The sequence below is a fragment of the Macrobrachium rosenbergii genome, chromosome 12, assembly GCF_040412425.1.
Source record: "Macrobrachium rosenbergii isolate ZJJX-2024 chromosome 12, ASM4041242v1, whole genome shotgun sequence".
In the NCBI taxonomy this organism is placed as follows: domain Eukaryota; kingdom Metazoa; phylum Arthropoda; class Malacostraca; order Decapoda; family Palaemonidae; genus Macrobrachium; species Macrobrachium rosenbergii.
Genome location: NC_089752.1, coordinates 29,616,384 through 29,631,573, shown reverse-complemented (window position 1 = coordinate 29,631,573; position 15,190 = coordinate 29,616,384). Strand labels below are relative to the sequence as shown.

At 41.0% G+C, this 15,190-nt stretch overlaps 1 protein-coding gene across 13 annotated transcripts in view; it reads right to left on the bottom strand.

Moving 5' to 3' along the window:
* Positions 1–15,190, bottom strand: part of LOC136844479 (WD and tetratricopeptide repeats protein 1-like) — a 157,986-nt gene that overhangs the window by 79,637 nt on the left and 63,159 nt on the right. For 2 of the 13 annotated variants that reach the window (XM_067113749.1, XM_067113751.1), the window contains exons 1-3: positions 5,406–5,469; positions 4,747–4,937; positions 4,167–4,297 (exon numbers count right to left, since the gene is read on the bottom strand). In XM_067113749.1, coding sequence (XP_066969850.1) covers positions 4,167–4,297; positions 4,747–4,937; positions 5,406–5,454 — 371 coding nt within the window. In that variant the 5' untranslated portion in view covers positions 5,455–5,469. The other 11 variants (XM_067113753.1, XM_067113755.1, XM_067113760.1 and 8 more) reach the window with 11 other exon arrangements.

Below are 15,190 nucleotides of genomic sequence, written 5' to 3'. Positions count from 1 at the left end.
ACGTGGTATGCGGTGGACTGGGCGGCAGGGGAGGGGAGGGGAGGGGAGGGGAGGGGAGGGGAGGGGAGGGAGGGGCGAGGTGAGCCGAGCCACTCTCGCGAACATGACAAGGGGCTGGGCGGCGCGAGCAAGCCGAGCCGATCGCATGAACACAATTGGAACTGGACAAGGCAGAACTTGTCTGCTGTGAACTAGCGCTGATTTCCCGAACTCTAAACTCCTTCGAGGCCGAGGTCGCTTGAGAAGGTTTAAAGGGGAATTCTGTGTCTGCTATCCTGCATGCTCGAACCTAAGGTTCACGACAAGGATGAAACCCGGCCAAGCAACCGAAGCAGCTGGCAGGCAGTATCACGACATCCAGTGTCTCAGCACTTTCTCTCGTCTTGTGCCTCTAGTCAGGAGAGCACTGGTGGTTCATAGAATTTGAGCGACCTACAATACTCCCAAAAATCAGGAGCGGCTGTTTTCGGTTTCATACGAAATCGAAATGAGCCAGGCACAGAACCAGTCTTAGACGCTGACTTCTAAGACTGGCAGCAAGGACGCGGCCTCTCGAGGCTGCGCCCTCGTGGCCCCTGAAACGCGAGACCCCAGAGGAGAATGCAAATGGTTCCCGCCCGAGGGCGAGAAGAGCCAACGGGAGAAACTTGTCTCCCAGAAGAGAGTCAGTCCCTCAGAAGTCGCGCACGACTCCCGAAGGGAATCTCTTTCCCGCTTCTTCTGGTGTTCAAACCGAAAGGAGAAGGGGAGTGTGACCGGCACTTTAAGTCTAGGATATCCGACAGGCCGGATAGCCATCTCCTCTACTACACCTCCATGAAGGAACCTTTTCAGTAACTGTCTGTCGATACCTGGGAATATGCAACAGGTCTGACCAAGGAGCAACTAGCTGGGGGCAAACCCACTCGGACTCCACTGGACCGCCAGTATGTCCTCTCCCAGAGAAGGGGAGTATGACAGGAACTTTAGGTCAAGGATATCTGACAGGCCGGATAGCCGCCTCCTCTGCTACTGTACACCTCCATGAAGACATCTTTTCAGTGGCTGTCTGTCAGTACCTGGGAATATGCAACAGGTTTGACCGAGGGGGCAATTACCCAGGGTAAATCCCACCAGCCTCCCTTGGACATTCAAGAATGACTTCTCCCAGGTGAAGGGGAGTATAACAGGTGACTTAGGTCTAGGAGAACCGGCGTGCAGGATAATCACCTCCTCCACTGCACAACACTCACTTTGCCAGGTTAATTTTCTGTTAACCAAGACACAAGACTGACGATGGTATGGGAAGAGAGCTAAGAAGCCTGGCGGGGAAGCAAGTGGATAAACATATAGGGCTACTACGAGGAAGGAAAAAGGGTATGTCAGCTTTGTACATGCCTGGTTGTCTGCTACAGTTGCCGGTGTTCGGGCACTTTGGGGCGCCTGGCTTCACAGAGTGCAAGTTGGTGCCAGATGGTAGGGGCCGCCCATTGGTGCTCGGGCGCTTTTGGCTCCACAGAGCATGAGTTTGCGCCAGATGGTAGACGGCGCCAGTGGGCGCCATCTAACACTCATAGCACGAGCTGGTGTCAGGCTGAAAAGGGCATTAGTGGGTACTTCTGGGTACTGGAAGTGTGAAACATTCACAATCTGCGCATCAACCTAGATGTGTGTCATCCTTGCACAAGAGACATGAGAAGCTTCTCAGAAAACATTCTGATGTGTGTCATCCCTGCACAGGAGACATCAGAAGTTTCTCAGAAAACATTCCAACTTAGTAAATGTACTGCCGAAGCGAGTACTCTAAACAAGATACTACTGAAGCAAGTACTGGGACTGATTCTTGGCCGACGATAAAGTATTGTTATTACTTGTTACTTGTTGACACTTATCTAGGTTCCGCACCACTTCCAAAGTGCTCGCAGGCCCTCCAAATTAAAAGCTTATTCGTCAGATGTATCGCCCTGAGCATGCGCCATCACACTGCATGTTCCATATTCACTGTCTGATATTCCATATTACAGCACTGATAGACAAAAATATTAAAAGTTCCTTTTTTGTAAGACTTCAAATCCTCAAACTGCCTCAGCTCAAGAGAAACCTTGCTATATAATCTAGGAGCTGCGTATTAAGCACCCTTCTCTCCTTACTACTTTCTGCCCTTACACTTCCAATTCTCTGCAAAGGAAAATGTGAGGGTCAAGTCAATATTACTGTATTTACTAACTGCTAGCAAGTATACAGTACTCGGTTTGGTAAACAAACATAAAATGCAATTCTCTGACCTAAAGAAATGGCGAAACATTCCAGAATTACTTTTAAGGCAATTATATAATGATGGCTTGCAAATAGTCTACGCCCTGTAAACCCCATCAATGTAAAGTTTGGACTAAAGGAATGGCGTAAGATACAAGAATTACCTCTAAGGGCAAAACTACATCAGCGGCTCGCAAGTAGCCTATGCAAAAAAAAGTTTTGCTTGATTAGCCTAAAAGAGTGCCAAAACATTCATGAATTACTTTTAAAGCAATTATACTGGCGGCTTGCGAGTGCCTATGCCCGGAAAACACCATTCGAAAATTAATTTTAAGGCAAAATTATACCGAAGGCTTGCAAGTACTGCGTAAGACGGAAGTATTACTTTTAAGGGCAAAACTACATTGACGGCTCACAAGTAGCCTAAGCAAAAAGTTTTGCCTGGATTAGCCTAAAAGAATGATGAAACATTCCAGAATTACTTTTAAAGCAATTATATTGGCAGCTTGCGAGTGCCTATGTCCAGAAAACACCATTCACATATTAATTTTATGGCAAAGCTATACCGAACGTTCGCAAGTAATCTAGACCTGGTAAACAAAGCATAATGCAAAAGTTTCGGCCTAAAGGAATGGCATAACATCCAAGGATTACTTTTAGGGCAGAATTGTCATTGGCAGCTCATAAGCCTGGATGTAAACAAAAGACTTTTAGACAAAATTCTGTTGATGAATCAACTTAAAATAACAAAACATGGAAAATACTCATACTGAGATTTCATGAAGGTTGTTAATATGCGTTCCAGTGGATGTGTACACCACCAGAATCCAGATATTATATCTGGAAAATAATAAATACAGATGCCGCCATACTCGGTGTTCACCTGAGGACAGCAGGAACAGATTGAAGTTATCGGCTATAGTCGTTCCTAATATTCCTGCTAGTGGGCGGAACTGATCACCTACACAGACGTGTGAAGTGTTACCCATAAAATTTTGAATTCAAGTTGCCGTGTAAGTGAACTAATAGCTATGTAATTACTTGGTAAGCTTCTTATATAAAATATACTTATTATAAAAAATACAAAGGAAATCCAAAAGTTAAAACAGTTTTAACAAATTTAAATATTTGCATGACAAAATGCACAAGCAGCAACATGAATATACTGTCGAGCTCACATGGTCAGTCACACTTCAAAATTCAGGCTGTTAATAGTGTATCCAAGATCTAAACAGATACAAAAAACACAAAGTGACGATGGCAATTTTGCTCAATTTTTGGCTGTGCATTATAAACTGCACCCTATTACTGGAAAAATTAGGTATACATTCAATTATTGATAAATATAATTGCATGTGGATGAGAAGTACAAACAGAATAAACCACCAATTTGTTCTAGGTTAAATAAAATGGGATAATTAGAGCTTGCTTTACTTTTGTTCTTAAGACAGCGCATTATATTCAGTGTGGTAAAAGATGTGAAAAGAAAATGAGCTTTGGTGGACTGTGTCATGCTGGATCTGAAAGCATCAAGAACTTGAGAAAATTTTACAAAAGAATCCCCTAGCACAACCAAGACATTCACTGCATGTAAAAAAACATCTGTATCAACATAAGAATATGCTGAGACTTGCGTAGGTTTGTAAAAATTTCTGGAGGAAGAAGGGACACACACACAGAAAACACATTCACTTACAAGAATTACACAGTACAGTAAATTTTTATGTTACATTATAATGCAAGTACTGAACTGCTATAACTCTTCTATTTAATCTTGCATGCAACTACCAACATGAATGCAGAACTAACTGCACAATCTTCACAGAAAATAGCAAAAATCACCTACAGGACTATTCTGACATTACTCATTATAGATATACCTAATCTTCTTGATGCATAATACATTTTCTCATAAATCCCTTATAACTTACTTGCCCTCACTGTTGAACTCTATACAGTTGACACAACCTCTGTGACCTTCCAATGACTTGATGATTCCTAACCGAGACACCAAGGATCGGGTCATTTGATTCTGGCGAGCAAAACTCTGCCAGCTTACATCCTATAAGAGAGAAAAAGAATAATTAACCAAAACTGAAAGTAACTCGGTAATAGTAAAAGTAATTGTGTGTTACCATGGCAGAGGAAAATTAAATATGAAGCAATAAATTCAGGGGAACTATTCCTCACTAGGACTTGGTAAATTAGAAAAGTTTATGGTTGAATGAAGAACTAAGAGATAGACTCATTTATTTCTATAAAATGACATCCCAAACAAAAACAAGAGAGAGAGAGAGGTAGGTGTGTGTGTGTGTGTGCGCACACTGGAAGTGACAGGACTGAACAAATGTTAACTATCTTTAATGAAAAAGTTTTATTGAGAAACGTGGTTAAAACTTACAAATATACATACGTCTCTACGAACAAGTACAGTATAAGGGAACATTACATCACACATTAGTAATGGGGAACTACTCAGTAACTGAAACAATGAGCATCTTGAAAAATTACCTGTATTTCTCGATGTCTTTGCAGCTGCAAGAGAGACTGTCTCCTTGCTGGTCTTCGAAACACAACATGCTGGTGTTGAGTAATGAAGGGATGGCTGCTGCAGGACTCCTTGGCTTCAAGGCCAGAAGGAGCAAATTGTCCTACTGCTGTTCCCTCCATCCTCCTCCTACTTCCTTCCAGCAGATTAACTTCTGTAACAAGGGAGACATGACATTTTTATAACAAAATAAAGTTTTATATATACTTACCAAGTAATTACCTAGCCTATGTTTCTAACTCGCACAGCAGCTAAAAATTTGAAATTCGAAGTAGCATTCGATTGTTTTAGTGTACGTGACTGGGTCCTGCCCTCTATCAGGAGAGGAAGGGTACAACACTGCTGAATAGCGTCAGTCCGTTTATGCCCTCAATGTCTGTGGGGGGAGGGAGGGGGCTCTGATTCAGTAATTTCTTGGTAAGTATACTGTACATAACTTTATTTTATTATAAAAATGTCATTTTTATACATGTACCTTACCAAGTAATTATACAGCTGAATCCCATATTGACGAGAGGTGGAATGTATGGACATATGTAATCTTAAAAACTTTCAGTAGAAGAATGAGTATGAGACAAAAACTCTATTAGCACTGGTTAAAAAAAAGTTGTTGTACCCTTACCTGTTAGGAGAGCTGCTGCAGACTGATACAGCCTCTGGTTGGCACTCATCTTAACTATAGTGGCGCAGCAGTGAAGCTGTGGAGCGGCCCTATTTTAGTGGGAAGCATTGCAGCAAAGGAGTATTCCGAATGCCACAAAGCATCAATGGAGGTTATGCAGCTCATGGAGTAGTCCAATGACTAACATAACCATACAAGAGTGCCCTTGCCCTGGGCACAATACCATAAAGAGATACAACCAGAAAACTTTGTCACCTACACACTATATTCATTAAAACCACTACCCAACCGTAAAAAAGGACTGGTGGGTACTCCAGGCATATAGTAACCCCAGGCTCCCCCAAGAACTCAACAGCCTAATCAAGGCGAAAAGAGGTAGGATAGGAGTGGACTCCTATGCTTCCTCCCCTAACACCATACCAGCTACGGACAATGGACCCAGGGTACTGCAGGTTTCAAAAATAGTTTTTATTTCACATAAATAATGCATTGCAAACACAGATTTGCGTTTCCAGAAAGTTGATTGGAGAATTGTCGACAAAGACACGTTGTGTTTAAAAGCCAACAAGGTGGCGACAGCTTTAATCTCGTGGGCTCTAAGTTTCAAGACTGGTAGAAGGTCCTCACGAATTCTTCAATGAGATTCCAGGATGACATCTCTCAAAAAGAACAATGTTGCATTCTTGGAAAGGGGTCTAGAAGGGTCCTTCATGGAGCATCAGAGCTTACTCAAGGGACCTTTGATCTTCGCTGTTCTATTAAGGTAGTAGTACCTTAGTGCCCTGACGGGACAAAGAGTCTTCTCTTCCTCTTCTGGTCCAAGAATTTCCATCAAATTCTCGATTGTGAAGGAACGAGGCCACAGCTTAGAGGGGGTCTCATTCTTGGCCAGGAAGTCTAGCGTAAAAGAGCAGACCACATCTCGTGAAAACCCTACTCTTTTGTCAATGGCTTGCAACTCTTAGCCGTGGCTTAGGTGACAAGAAAAAGAGTTTTCCTTGTTAAGTATCTTAAGGAAATTGTAAGAAGAGGTTCAAAAGGAGGGCCAGACAAGCATTTGAGGAAAACATCCAAATTCCACGATACTGCATTAGTCTTGGTCTCCTTGGTCGTGTCAAAAGATTTGATCAAGTCGCCCGATGTCCTGATTGGATTCCAGATCGAGGCCCCTGTGCCAAAACACAGAGCCTAACATTGCTCGGTGTCCTTTGATCGTCTAGGAAGGCAAACCTCTGTTAGTCCTCAGGAAAAGAAGGAAGTCTGCGATGTTCACTGCAGTGGCTTCAAAAGAGGAGACGTTATTCTTCTGCACCAGCTGCAGAATACTGCCCACTTCACTTGGTAGACTCTGGAAGAAGACTGCTGTCCACACTTAGCAATTGCTTCTGCAGCTGGTTTTGAAAATCCCTTTGCTCTGATGAGTCTCCTGACAGTCTGAACCCTGTCAGAGCAAGAAGCGAAACAGGCGGATGGAGTGCAGAAGGCCGCTTTGCCCTGCTCTCCCTTGTCCAAGAGCCAAGAGTCCATTTCCCTCAAGGCTTTCCTGGATGAGGAAGACATGACCATCTTGGGAAGCCTGGAGACGTCAACAGGCTGGTTCCTCATATAGAAGGCGGAGGGAGGGGAAGCCAGGGTTGCAGGTGAGAAAAAGGATGGAAAGGTTACCAAAAAATACCTAAGGAGGCTGGAGAAGGGCGTGGAAGGAGGAGGCTGGTCTAATCCCTCTTCCTCTGAAGAAATCGGTGAAGGCACCAAGTCAAGAGGATCCTGCGTTACTGCTTAATTTTTCTGCAAGAGGTTCACATTTTCCTCCAAACGGTGCTTAATAGGATCCGTTGACAAAGTATGGTGTACAGAGCGGATGGCGGACGAAGGAATCAATGGTAGAGAGGACACTGGGCGCTTGGTTGGGCACTTGGGGAGCGATGCTGGAAGATTTGAGTTTGGCGCCAGACGAACAAGAGTTGGCGCCGGGCGAGCAAAAGCTGGTGGCAGGCGCTCAGTGGGCGCTGTGCAGTCGTTCAGTACTGGGCAGTCAATGGGCACGGGGCACTGGGGGCTCAGCAGGCAATGAGAGCTCGGAAGCAGCTAAATACTCCGAATCCCTTGGCCGCTTATCAGATGAGGATGGACGCTTCCGTGAGAAGGTCGGGCACTTAGGTGGCGAATACTGTCGAAGGGGCGAGGATCGTTCTGAGGTAGCCCAAAAACTACAGGAAGGCTGAGGACTGTGCTTAATTTCCTTTGCATGCTCGCAAGAAGGCGGGGAAGCGCGGTCAAGAACTGTTACATGCCTCTTGAGGGGACAAGAGACCTCGTAAAAGCGCCCTTGGAGCCTCTTGTCCGAATCAGAGTCCAAAAAACTAGAAGGAAGGTCGTGCACTTCCTTACGGACACCTTTCCAGCAGCTGTCCACCAAGTCCTGGGACCGTTCAACAGGCTCAGTTGTGGGGGCGCCTATCCCTGGGCAAAACCCACTGACCTCCCTTGGACTACCAGTATGGCTCCTCCCTGGTAACCTTGATCTAGGAGCAATGGCAGGGCGTGTAGATGCCTCCTCCACTAACTTCACTAACACTTGCACTTTTAACACTGGCCTGATCCATAAGCACATTAACTGACACACTTAACTGTTCCATAGCCAAAACAATGAGTCCAAACTTCATATCAACACAGGCTTCTAGGCTAGCAATGGTGTTAGGCTCAGAAGCATGGGGACCGGGTGAAGGAGTAGGTTTGATAGGTAGAAGACTGGTTAAAGGGGAAATAGGAGTAGGAGAGGGAGACAAAACAGGTGAATCGGTATTTGCCAATTTAGGAGAACATTCTACATTAGCTACACTCCTAGCCTTGGCTCTAAGAGCTGCTTTCCTCTTCCTGTCTTATTATAACTTATCCAAGTGAGATTTTAAAGTTTTCCACCTACCTTGATCCCAGTCCCTACACTCGATACATGTCAAACCAACTGAGCAAGTTTGTCCCCTACAATTTGTACAGATTGTGTGGGAGTCATAAGATGCTTTGGCGAGTCTAGTTTCAAGCCTATGCTGCAAAACTGGATACTAGAAGAGCTAGTGTCAGACATTGTCATGAAAAGTCAAAATTAGGAAATAATTCGCTAACACAGAGTCTAATGAATCCTAAGCCATTTGAAAATAGCTTAAATGCTACCAAAGGACTAATCACCTACACTAAAACAATTGAATGCTACCATGAATTTCAAACTTTGAACTGCCGCGCAAGTTAGAAAAAACATAGGCTATGTAATTACTTGGTAAGTTACATATAAAAAATTTCATTTAAAGATAGTATACAGTAACCTAAGAAAATTAAGATAAACTGTATCATAATACATTTTTATTATCCTTCCAAATATGTATGCTTGATTTATCCTTTAAATAATAAATAAATGCTAAAAGAAAAATAGATAAAATTGCTAGATAAAAAAACACACCCACATAAAACTTCAACGCTTCTGTAAGTGTTTATGCATTCAAAATCATTATTATTATTTCATCATTAATATTCCCAAAAGCACTACAATGAGAGAAAATATAAAAAAAAAAATCAAAAGATCCTTAATGCCAATTCTTAAGAAAATGAAATGCAGTACAGTATATGATAAGTCTCCTGCAAAACCATAAACAAGTGATTAACATTAAAGGGAAAATTTTAAACAGCTAAATACATCTGGCTACATTACTTTTTCTACCTGGTCACAACCTGGCAATCTTACTCTTTGATGGACTACACGATGGCGCTGTGTTTTCTTTCAAGTTGGCTGACTAGTTGACATTTGGTTAGGGGACAACTTACTCTTGTCGTTCAATTTAAAAAATAGTTTTATGGTTAATGGCACTATAAGATTTTTGACAAGGTAGAGTTTTTTTTTTTTATCAACTAATAATGCCCCACCTGAGCGGTCATCATAAAGCAAAACAATGGAACATTTTTTCTAGCTCAAAAGGAAACAGTTGTGGGTAGACTACATCCAATGCTGGACCTTTACAAACCTTTGATAACTCACATAACCCCACTCCAACCTCATGAATTTGTGGACACTGTTTTGTATACTTTAACGAACAAATTTTGTTTTGTGCAATGGAAGCTTAGTTCAACTAGTGTTATTTGATCAAAGCCACAACTCAAGTGCTGAAATAAAATTTCCAACTTCTATTAAACTTACATGTGTGCAGGCTCTGAGAACATCCAGCTGCTTATGATGTTGGGGGTTTTGAAGGTGAAATAAGCTTAGGTTTTTCTGCTAGTTTTTAATGTCATATATGACCCTTTCACATAAAAAGTCATATTTGAAAATGACTAACATTTATAGAGTCAGTGATCTGAACTGTGTAATTAGGGTTTCCTGATAGTTTTTGACAGGAATCGCATGAATTTGATGTTCAAGTATCAAAGTAAAGGGGAAGGGGAACCAAACAGGAAATTATAGGCTAATCTTAGAATCTGGGTAGGTTAAGGGATGTTCAAAGTGGACAATAAATCACCAAGGTGCATAAGAAGCTCACATTTATAATTCATCGTGCCTTCTCCCACCTGGAATGGTACGGACCCAGCACTATAGGTTAGGTTAGGAATGGAATGGAATGGAATATATTGTTTAGGCCAAAGGCGAAGCACTGGGACCTATAAGGTCATTCAGCACTGGACAGGAAACTCACAGTAGGTAGGTTTGAAAGGTGTAACAGGAGGAAAACTTCACAGTTGCACTATGAAATAATTGTTAGGAGAGGGTGGATAGCAAGATGGAAGCAAGATAATACAGTAAAAGGAATGAAAGGGATAGCAGCCAAAGGTATACTGCAGAGAACCTTTAGTAATGCCTACAATACACCCCGTGAGGTCCACTGACGGCACTAACCCCATACGGGGTAGGGTAGGTTAGGATGTATTCTTGTATGTTGCTCTTTAATTTGCAGCTATCTAGGTCAGGTTAGGATGCAACCCTGTAACTGTCTTTGCTATAATCTCATGCTTTTTACATTTAGGGGGATTTTTACTGCTGACAAGCATGAATTTTGCATTTTACGACTGATAATGCAGTGATGTAAGCCAATTTTACCTAACTTGTGAACTACAATCAATTTTGGTCCCCAACAAATCTGGTTTCCTATAAGAGTTCCCTATACCTATTGGATACTGGTGGGTATTTCATGATTATTTATTCATGGATTGTTTTCAGTGTCCTCACTTTGATTTGCATTAATAGGCAAATCAACTGACATATATTCTACCATTTTTTAGTACAGTATAAAAAACTTCACACCAACCTTGTAGAATTACTTATGTTTCTGACTGCTAAATATGTGCTTCAGTGTATGCATTTTCCACCAAATACCCTCGTTACCCATACAAATCCCCCATAATTCTTAGATATCAGTGAGAAAAATAAAACATAACCGAAGTGTGGTTTGCACCAATGGTTGGGATAAACTAATGGTTAAAAAATGCTAAAGGCACAAGATAAACAGTTGGAGAAACAGGCTTATACAATTCGTGTATTTGCAGAGAACTCTTACAATATAAAATTTAATTTTGGGCTAACAACCTCATCTAAATCTAACAAACATGATTGCTGAACTTCCTTCTCGCAACTAAAAATAGGATAGACCTAAACCAAAATGTGGAAGCTATGCCTGACTATAGTAGTTAGGACTAGATTACGGTTGGATACAATTAAAGGAATAGGCCTGAGCCTAGCTAGGATATTAGGTTACCTTGCCATAACTACTACGTCAGGCACAGATCCCACATTCTGGTTTTGGTCTACCGTATTTCTAGTTGTGAGAAGGCGGTTAAACAATCATGTTTGTTAGATTTGGATGAGGCTGTTGGCCCAAAATTAAATTTTATACTGCAATAGTTCTCTGCAAATACATGAAATTTATAGGCCTACAGCAACCATCCAATATTTTCAAGGCCAAAGCCCGTAATGGAAATTAAATCCGGAAAAATCGGTTATCAGCCACCTGCCGACTTCTGGAAGACAAAAATCATATCGTCAGCGTAGGTCTACCACAGGAGGCTTCTGGGGGCAAAACTGGCCTCTCCCTTCCAAAAGGGTATATGGCTGTCGCATCTCTAATTACTGTCTTCCAGAGCCTTTAAAACCAAATTTACCAGGTAATCATCATTGACACCGATGACAATAGGGCCATTAAATCCACCAAACGTTTTCTGAGCATAAAATCATCAAGAAACCGATACGAAACTCGAAAAAATCCAAAATAGGATAAGACCCGAGGATGAAGTGGCGACGTAGGCAATAGGGTCCTGCTTTCACACTCACACTTGCTTCTCGCGTTCTTCTCACTTACGGCAATTATGTTCCTCTTGGCATGAATGTCTCCTGATGGCGTATTCCTCTTAAAATTATATTTTTCAGGTATAATTCTGACTTTCCCGACCTGACCTTAAACTAGCTAAAGTCAGCGGGTGAGTCGATCGCTTACGGGATACAAGCAGAGACGTGACTAGTTGTATTCACCTCCACAGAAAACGTTTAAAATTAGGAAATTAATGGGTGACTACTGAGGTTTATTGCAAATCTTGCTTATTTTATAAAAATAAATTATAGTTTTTTGTCATCCAAGGTGATGAACGAAAATTTGATGCATTACAACTGTATTAAGACGTGGGCAAGTGCATTGTTAGGTTTACCTCTGATGCACGGGACAGGAGCGTTTACATAGTTTAGTGTATCTAAACTTCCAATTAAGCGATTATAAGTTTTTCAAACAGTTGAAGTTTATTATAACCATTTTTAAAGCAATACAAATACTATACGTTGAAATTAATTCAAGCGTTCCTAGAATACATGCATTATATAAATTCTGTTTCGTTACTATGAAGTAATTTGTTTATTAAAGTAGAATGGTTAAAATTTGTAGACATTATGAAATTGTAATTGATGCAGAATTTGTAAAGTATCCTCAAAATTATTACTTTCATACAAAACAGTATAATGAGCTTATCTCTGATAACTAAGTTGAAATCTACAGAATTTGGATCTGATACTACGTCAATCTACCCACTTGTAGCTACTAGGCCTACTAACATATAGGCTATTGTTACTGCTGCCCCTAATAAGGTTTGTTGCAAATGTCATCATTTTTTATCAGCATCAACACCATCAACATTTTAAAATCAAGTACTACCCTCGTTGAGTTAGACCTGAGATTAGTTTATCCACTTTCCACGGTCTGTCTTGTGTTCCTTCGGTCTAAATTCACTTCTGATTTAGGTCTTCATTTGTAACTTTCATCCATTATAAATTTTCTTGTCTTTCTCATCGGGTTTCGCCATGCACGATCTACATCTTTGACTTTTCAGCGTAAACTATTTCAGTCTTTAAGGCATCAGTTTATTTTCCAGCCTAAACACGCTATATCTGATAATTCCTCGTTTTTAACATAATGGCAAACTGTTAACGAACCCTAAGTCCTCCGAAGCTACGCTGCTTTCATGGAGGCTTTTGAGACTAAAAAAGTTACCGGAATTAATGAAATCTAATAGGGAAAAAGAACAGAATAACAGCCGTCAAAGTAGCACATACTGATACCTTCAGTTCAACAGCACCCCCATTATTTTAGTGATGGAAAATAGGTAATGGTACGTGGCTTTTATATTACTATTACTCGCTTTTTCACAAGAACTTCTCATCTTAAGTGTGACAACCAACTCTTCCCTGTAAATAACCAGGCACTTATATAAGTACTACTCTGCCCTGGAAGGCTCCCATAACTTATTTCCTCAGCTTTGTGTCAGGATATTAAAAAAAAAATAGAATAATAAAAGGGGATGATGAAAGTTGGAGACTTAGTAAATTGTGTTTGCAAGAGAAACTTAAAACGTAACTTGACAGAGCGTCAAATATCCCCCAGACAAGAAAATAATTTCGGAACTGCGCAACTGGAATCCCAAACATGACCAACGAGGATCAAATATGAAAGTAAAAGCTGCTGTGGAACCAAGCCTGTAACTTAGACGTTTTAGATTAAGCTGGCCTTATTCCAGTACAGGCCCTTGCTCCCGAAACGGCCTGTAGGCTAATAGCGCATAACGGTGGCACTGGTTGGTTCATATCAACATGATCCTTGTCTAAAGACGTCCCCTAAAGGCCGCCGCTAATGTCCAGGTATGCCTGAGCAGGTTTGCCTGTACAGTCGGCCAGTGCAGGTATACGTGAACGTTAGTGGCGGCCTAAAGTCAGGTAGGGTATTTAAAAGAATAGACGTCTAGACTGGACTTCTGGACTCGGCCTTAATACTTCAGACGAGTGCTTGTCTGTTTTCTGGACGCTTCTTTCACTAACTGAACAGGCTACTTGACTTCCGGTCCTTTGTGAAACTGCTAAAAAATGAGAGCAGGTGAGACCAAATTTAGTTGTAATAGAAGGTGCCAAACAGTTTCTCATACGAGAAAAGCCAAGAGGAATGGACAGCCTACTGCTTTTTCCAAGCCCAGGTCTGAATTAAATAGAAAAAAATGTGGGTTTAACCAAGAAGGAAATTATTAAACTTTCCTTTACAGTCATTTCATTGACATATGTAAATTAATATATAAACACGGGGACTGGGTCACTCAGGGGCTTGAAATCGAGGTCATGCAAAATTTTAATCATCGTGGTAATAGGATGGCAGTATGGGATGCTGGTCATTAAGAGGCAGGATACTGGAGTGACTGTTATGCCCCTTCGACTTGGGACCAAGTGCAGCAGAAGAAAATCCTAGAAGCATAAATTACTCCTAATTTGTTTGTTTGTTTTTTTTTTTTTACTGGAGGGGATGAGGTCAGAGTGCTTGGTTCTTGTAGATGATCATTTATCCTCTTCTTCTTCTTCTCCTCCTCCCCTTCCTTCTTCTTCTTCTTCTTCTTCTTCTTCTTCTTCTTCTTCTTTTTCTTCTTCTTCTTCTTCTTCTTCTTCTTCTTCTTCTTCTTCTTCTTCTTCTTATTATTATTATTATTATTATTATTATTATTATTATTATTATTATTATTATTATTATTATTATTATTATTATATGGACGATGCCATAGTCTAAAAAGTATTATATTCCATTTCACCATTAAATTACATGGCCATTTTGCAAAACCAGATATTCACGACCCAACATTATACACAGAATCATTAAAAAATCTTCATGAACGTCAATGGAAACCAGTGCTCAAATCACCTTTAATTATATATCTCTTAACAAACGTATTCATTTGCATGTACTTTGTAACGTAGCTTGCATTTGTCATATGTAGACATGGGTGCAAATGCCATCGGGTCTGAAGCGAAGTGTTGTCTAGATATGATTTGCGCTTCCGTCACTTTTGGTTTTCACGATAGTCGCTTCGATAGACACAGAATAACCAGCGAGAGAGAGAGAGAGAGAGAGAGAGAGAGAGAGGGGGGAGGGGGCAAATGTATTACGAAAGTAAGAGAATTTTCCATCATTGCTGAAGTTCCGTAAGAATAGAAAACCACAAGGGTATCCTTCTTTCCATCGCTGAGAGAGAGAGAGAGAGAGAGAGAGAGAGAGAGAGAGAGAGAGAGAGAGAGAGAGAGAGAGAGAGAGAGATAATTTCATAATAATTGTCAGCTACCACTCTCGATCATTTTGCCGATACTCATGCTCATATATATATATATATATATATATATATATATATATATATATATATATATGTGTGTGTGTGTGTGTGTATGTATGTGTGTGTGTGTGTGTGGACATTTAAAAATGTTATTCGTGGGTGTGATTTAATCATTTACGTCATGA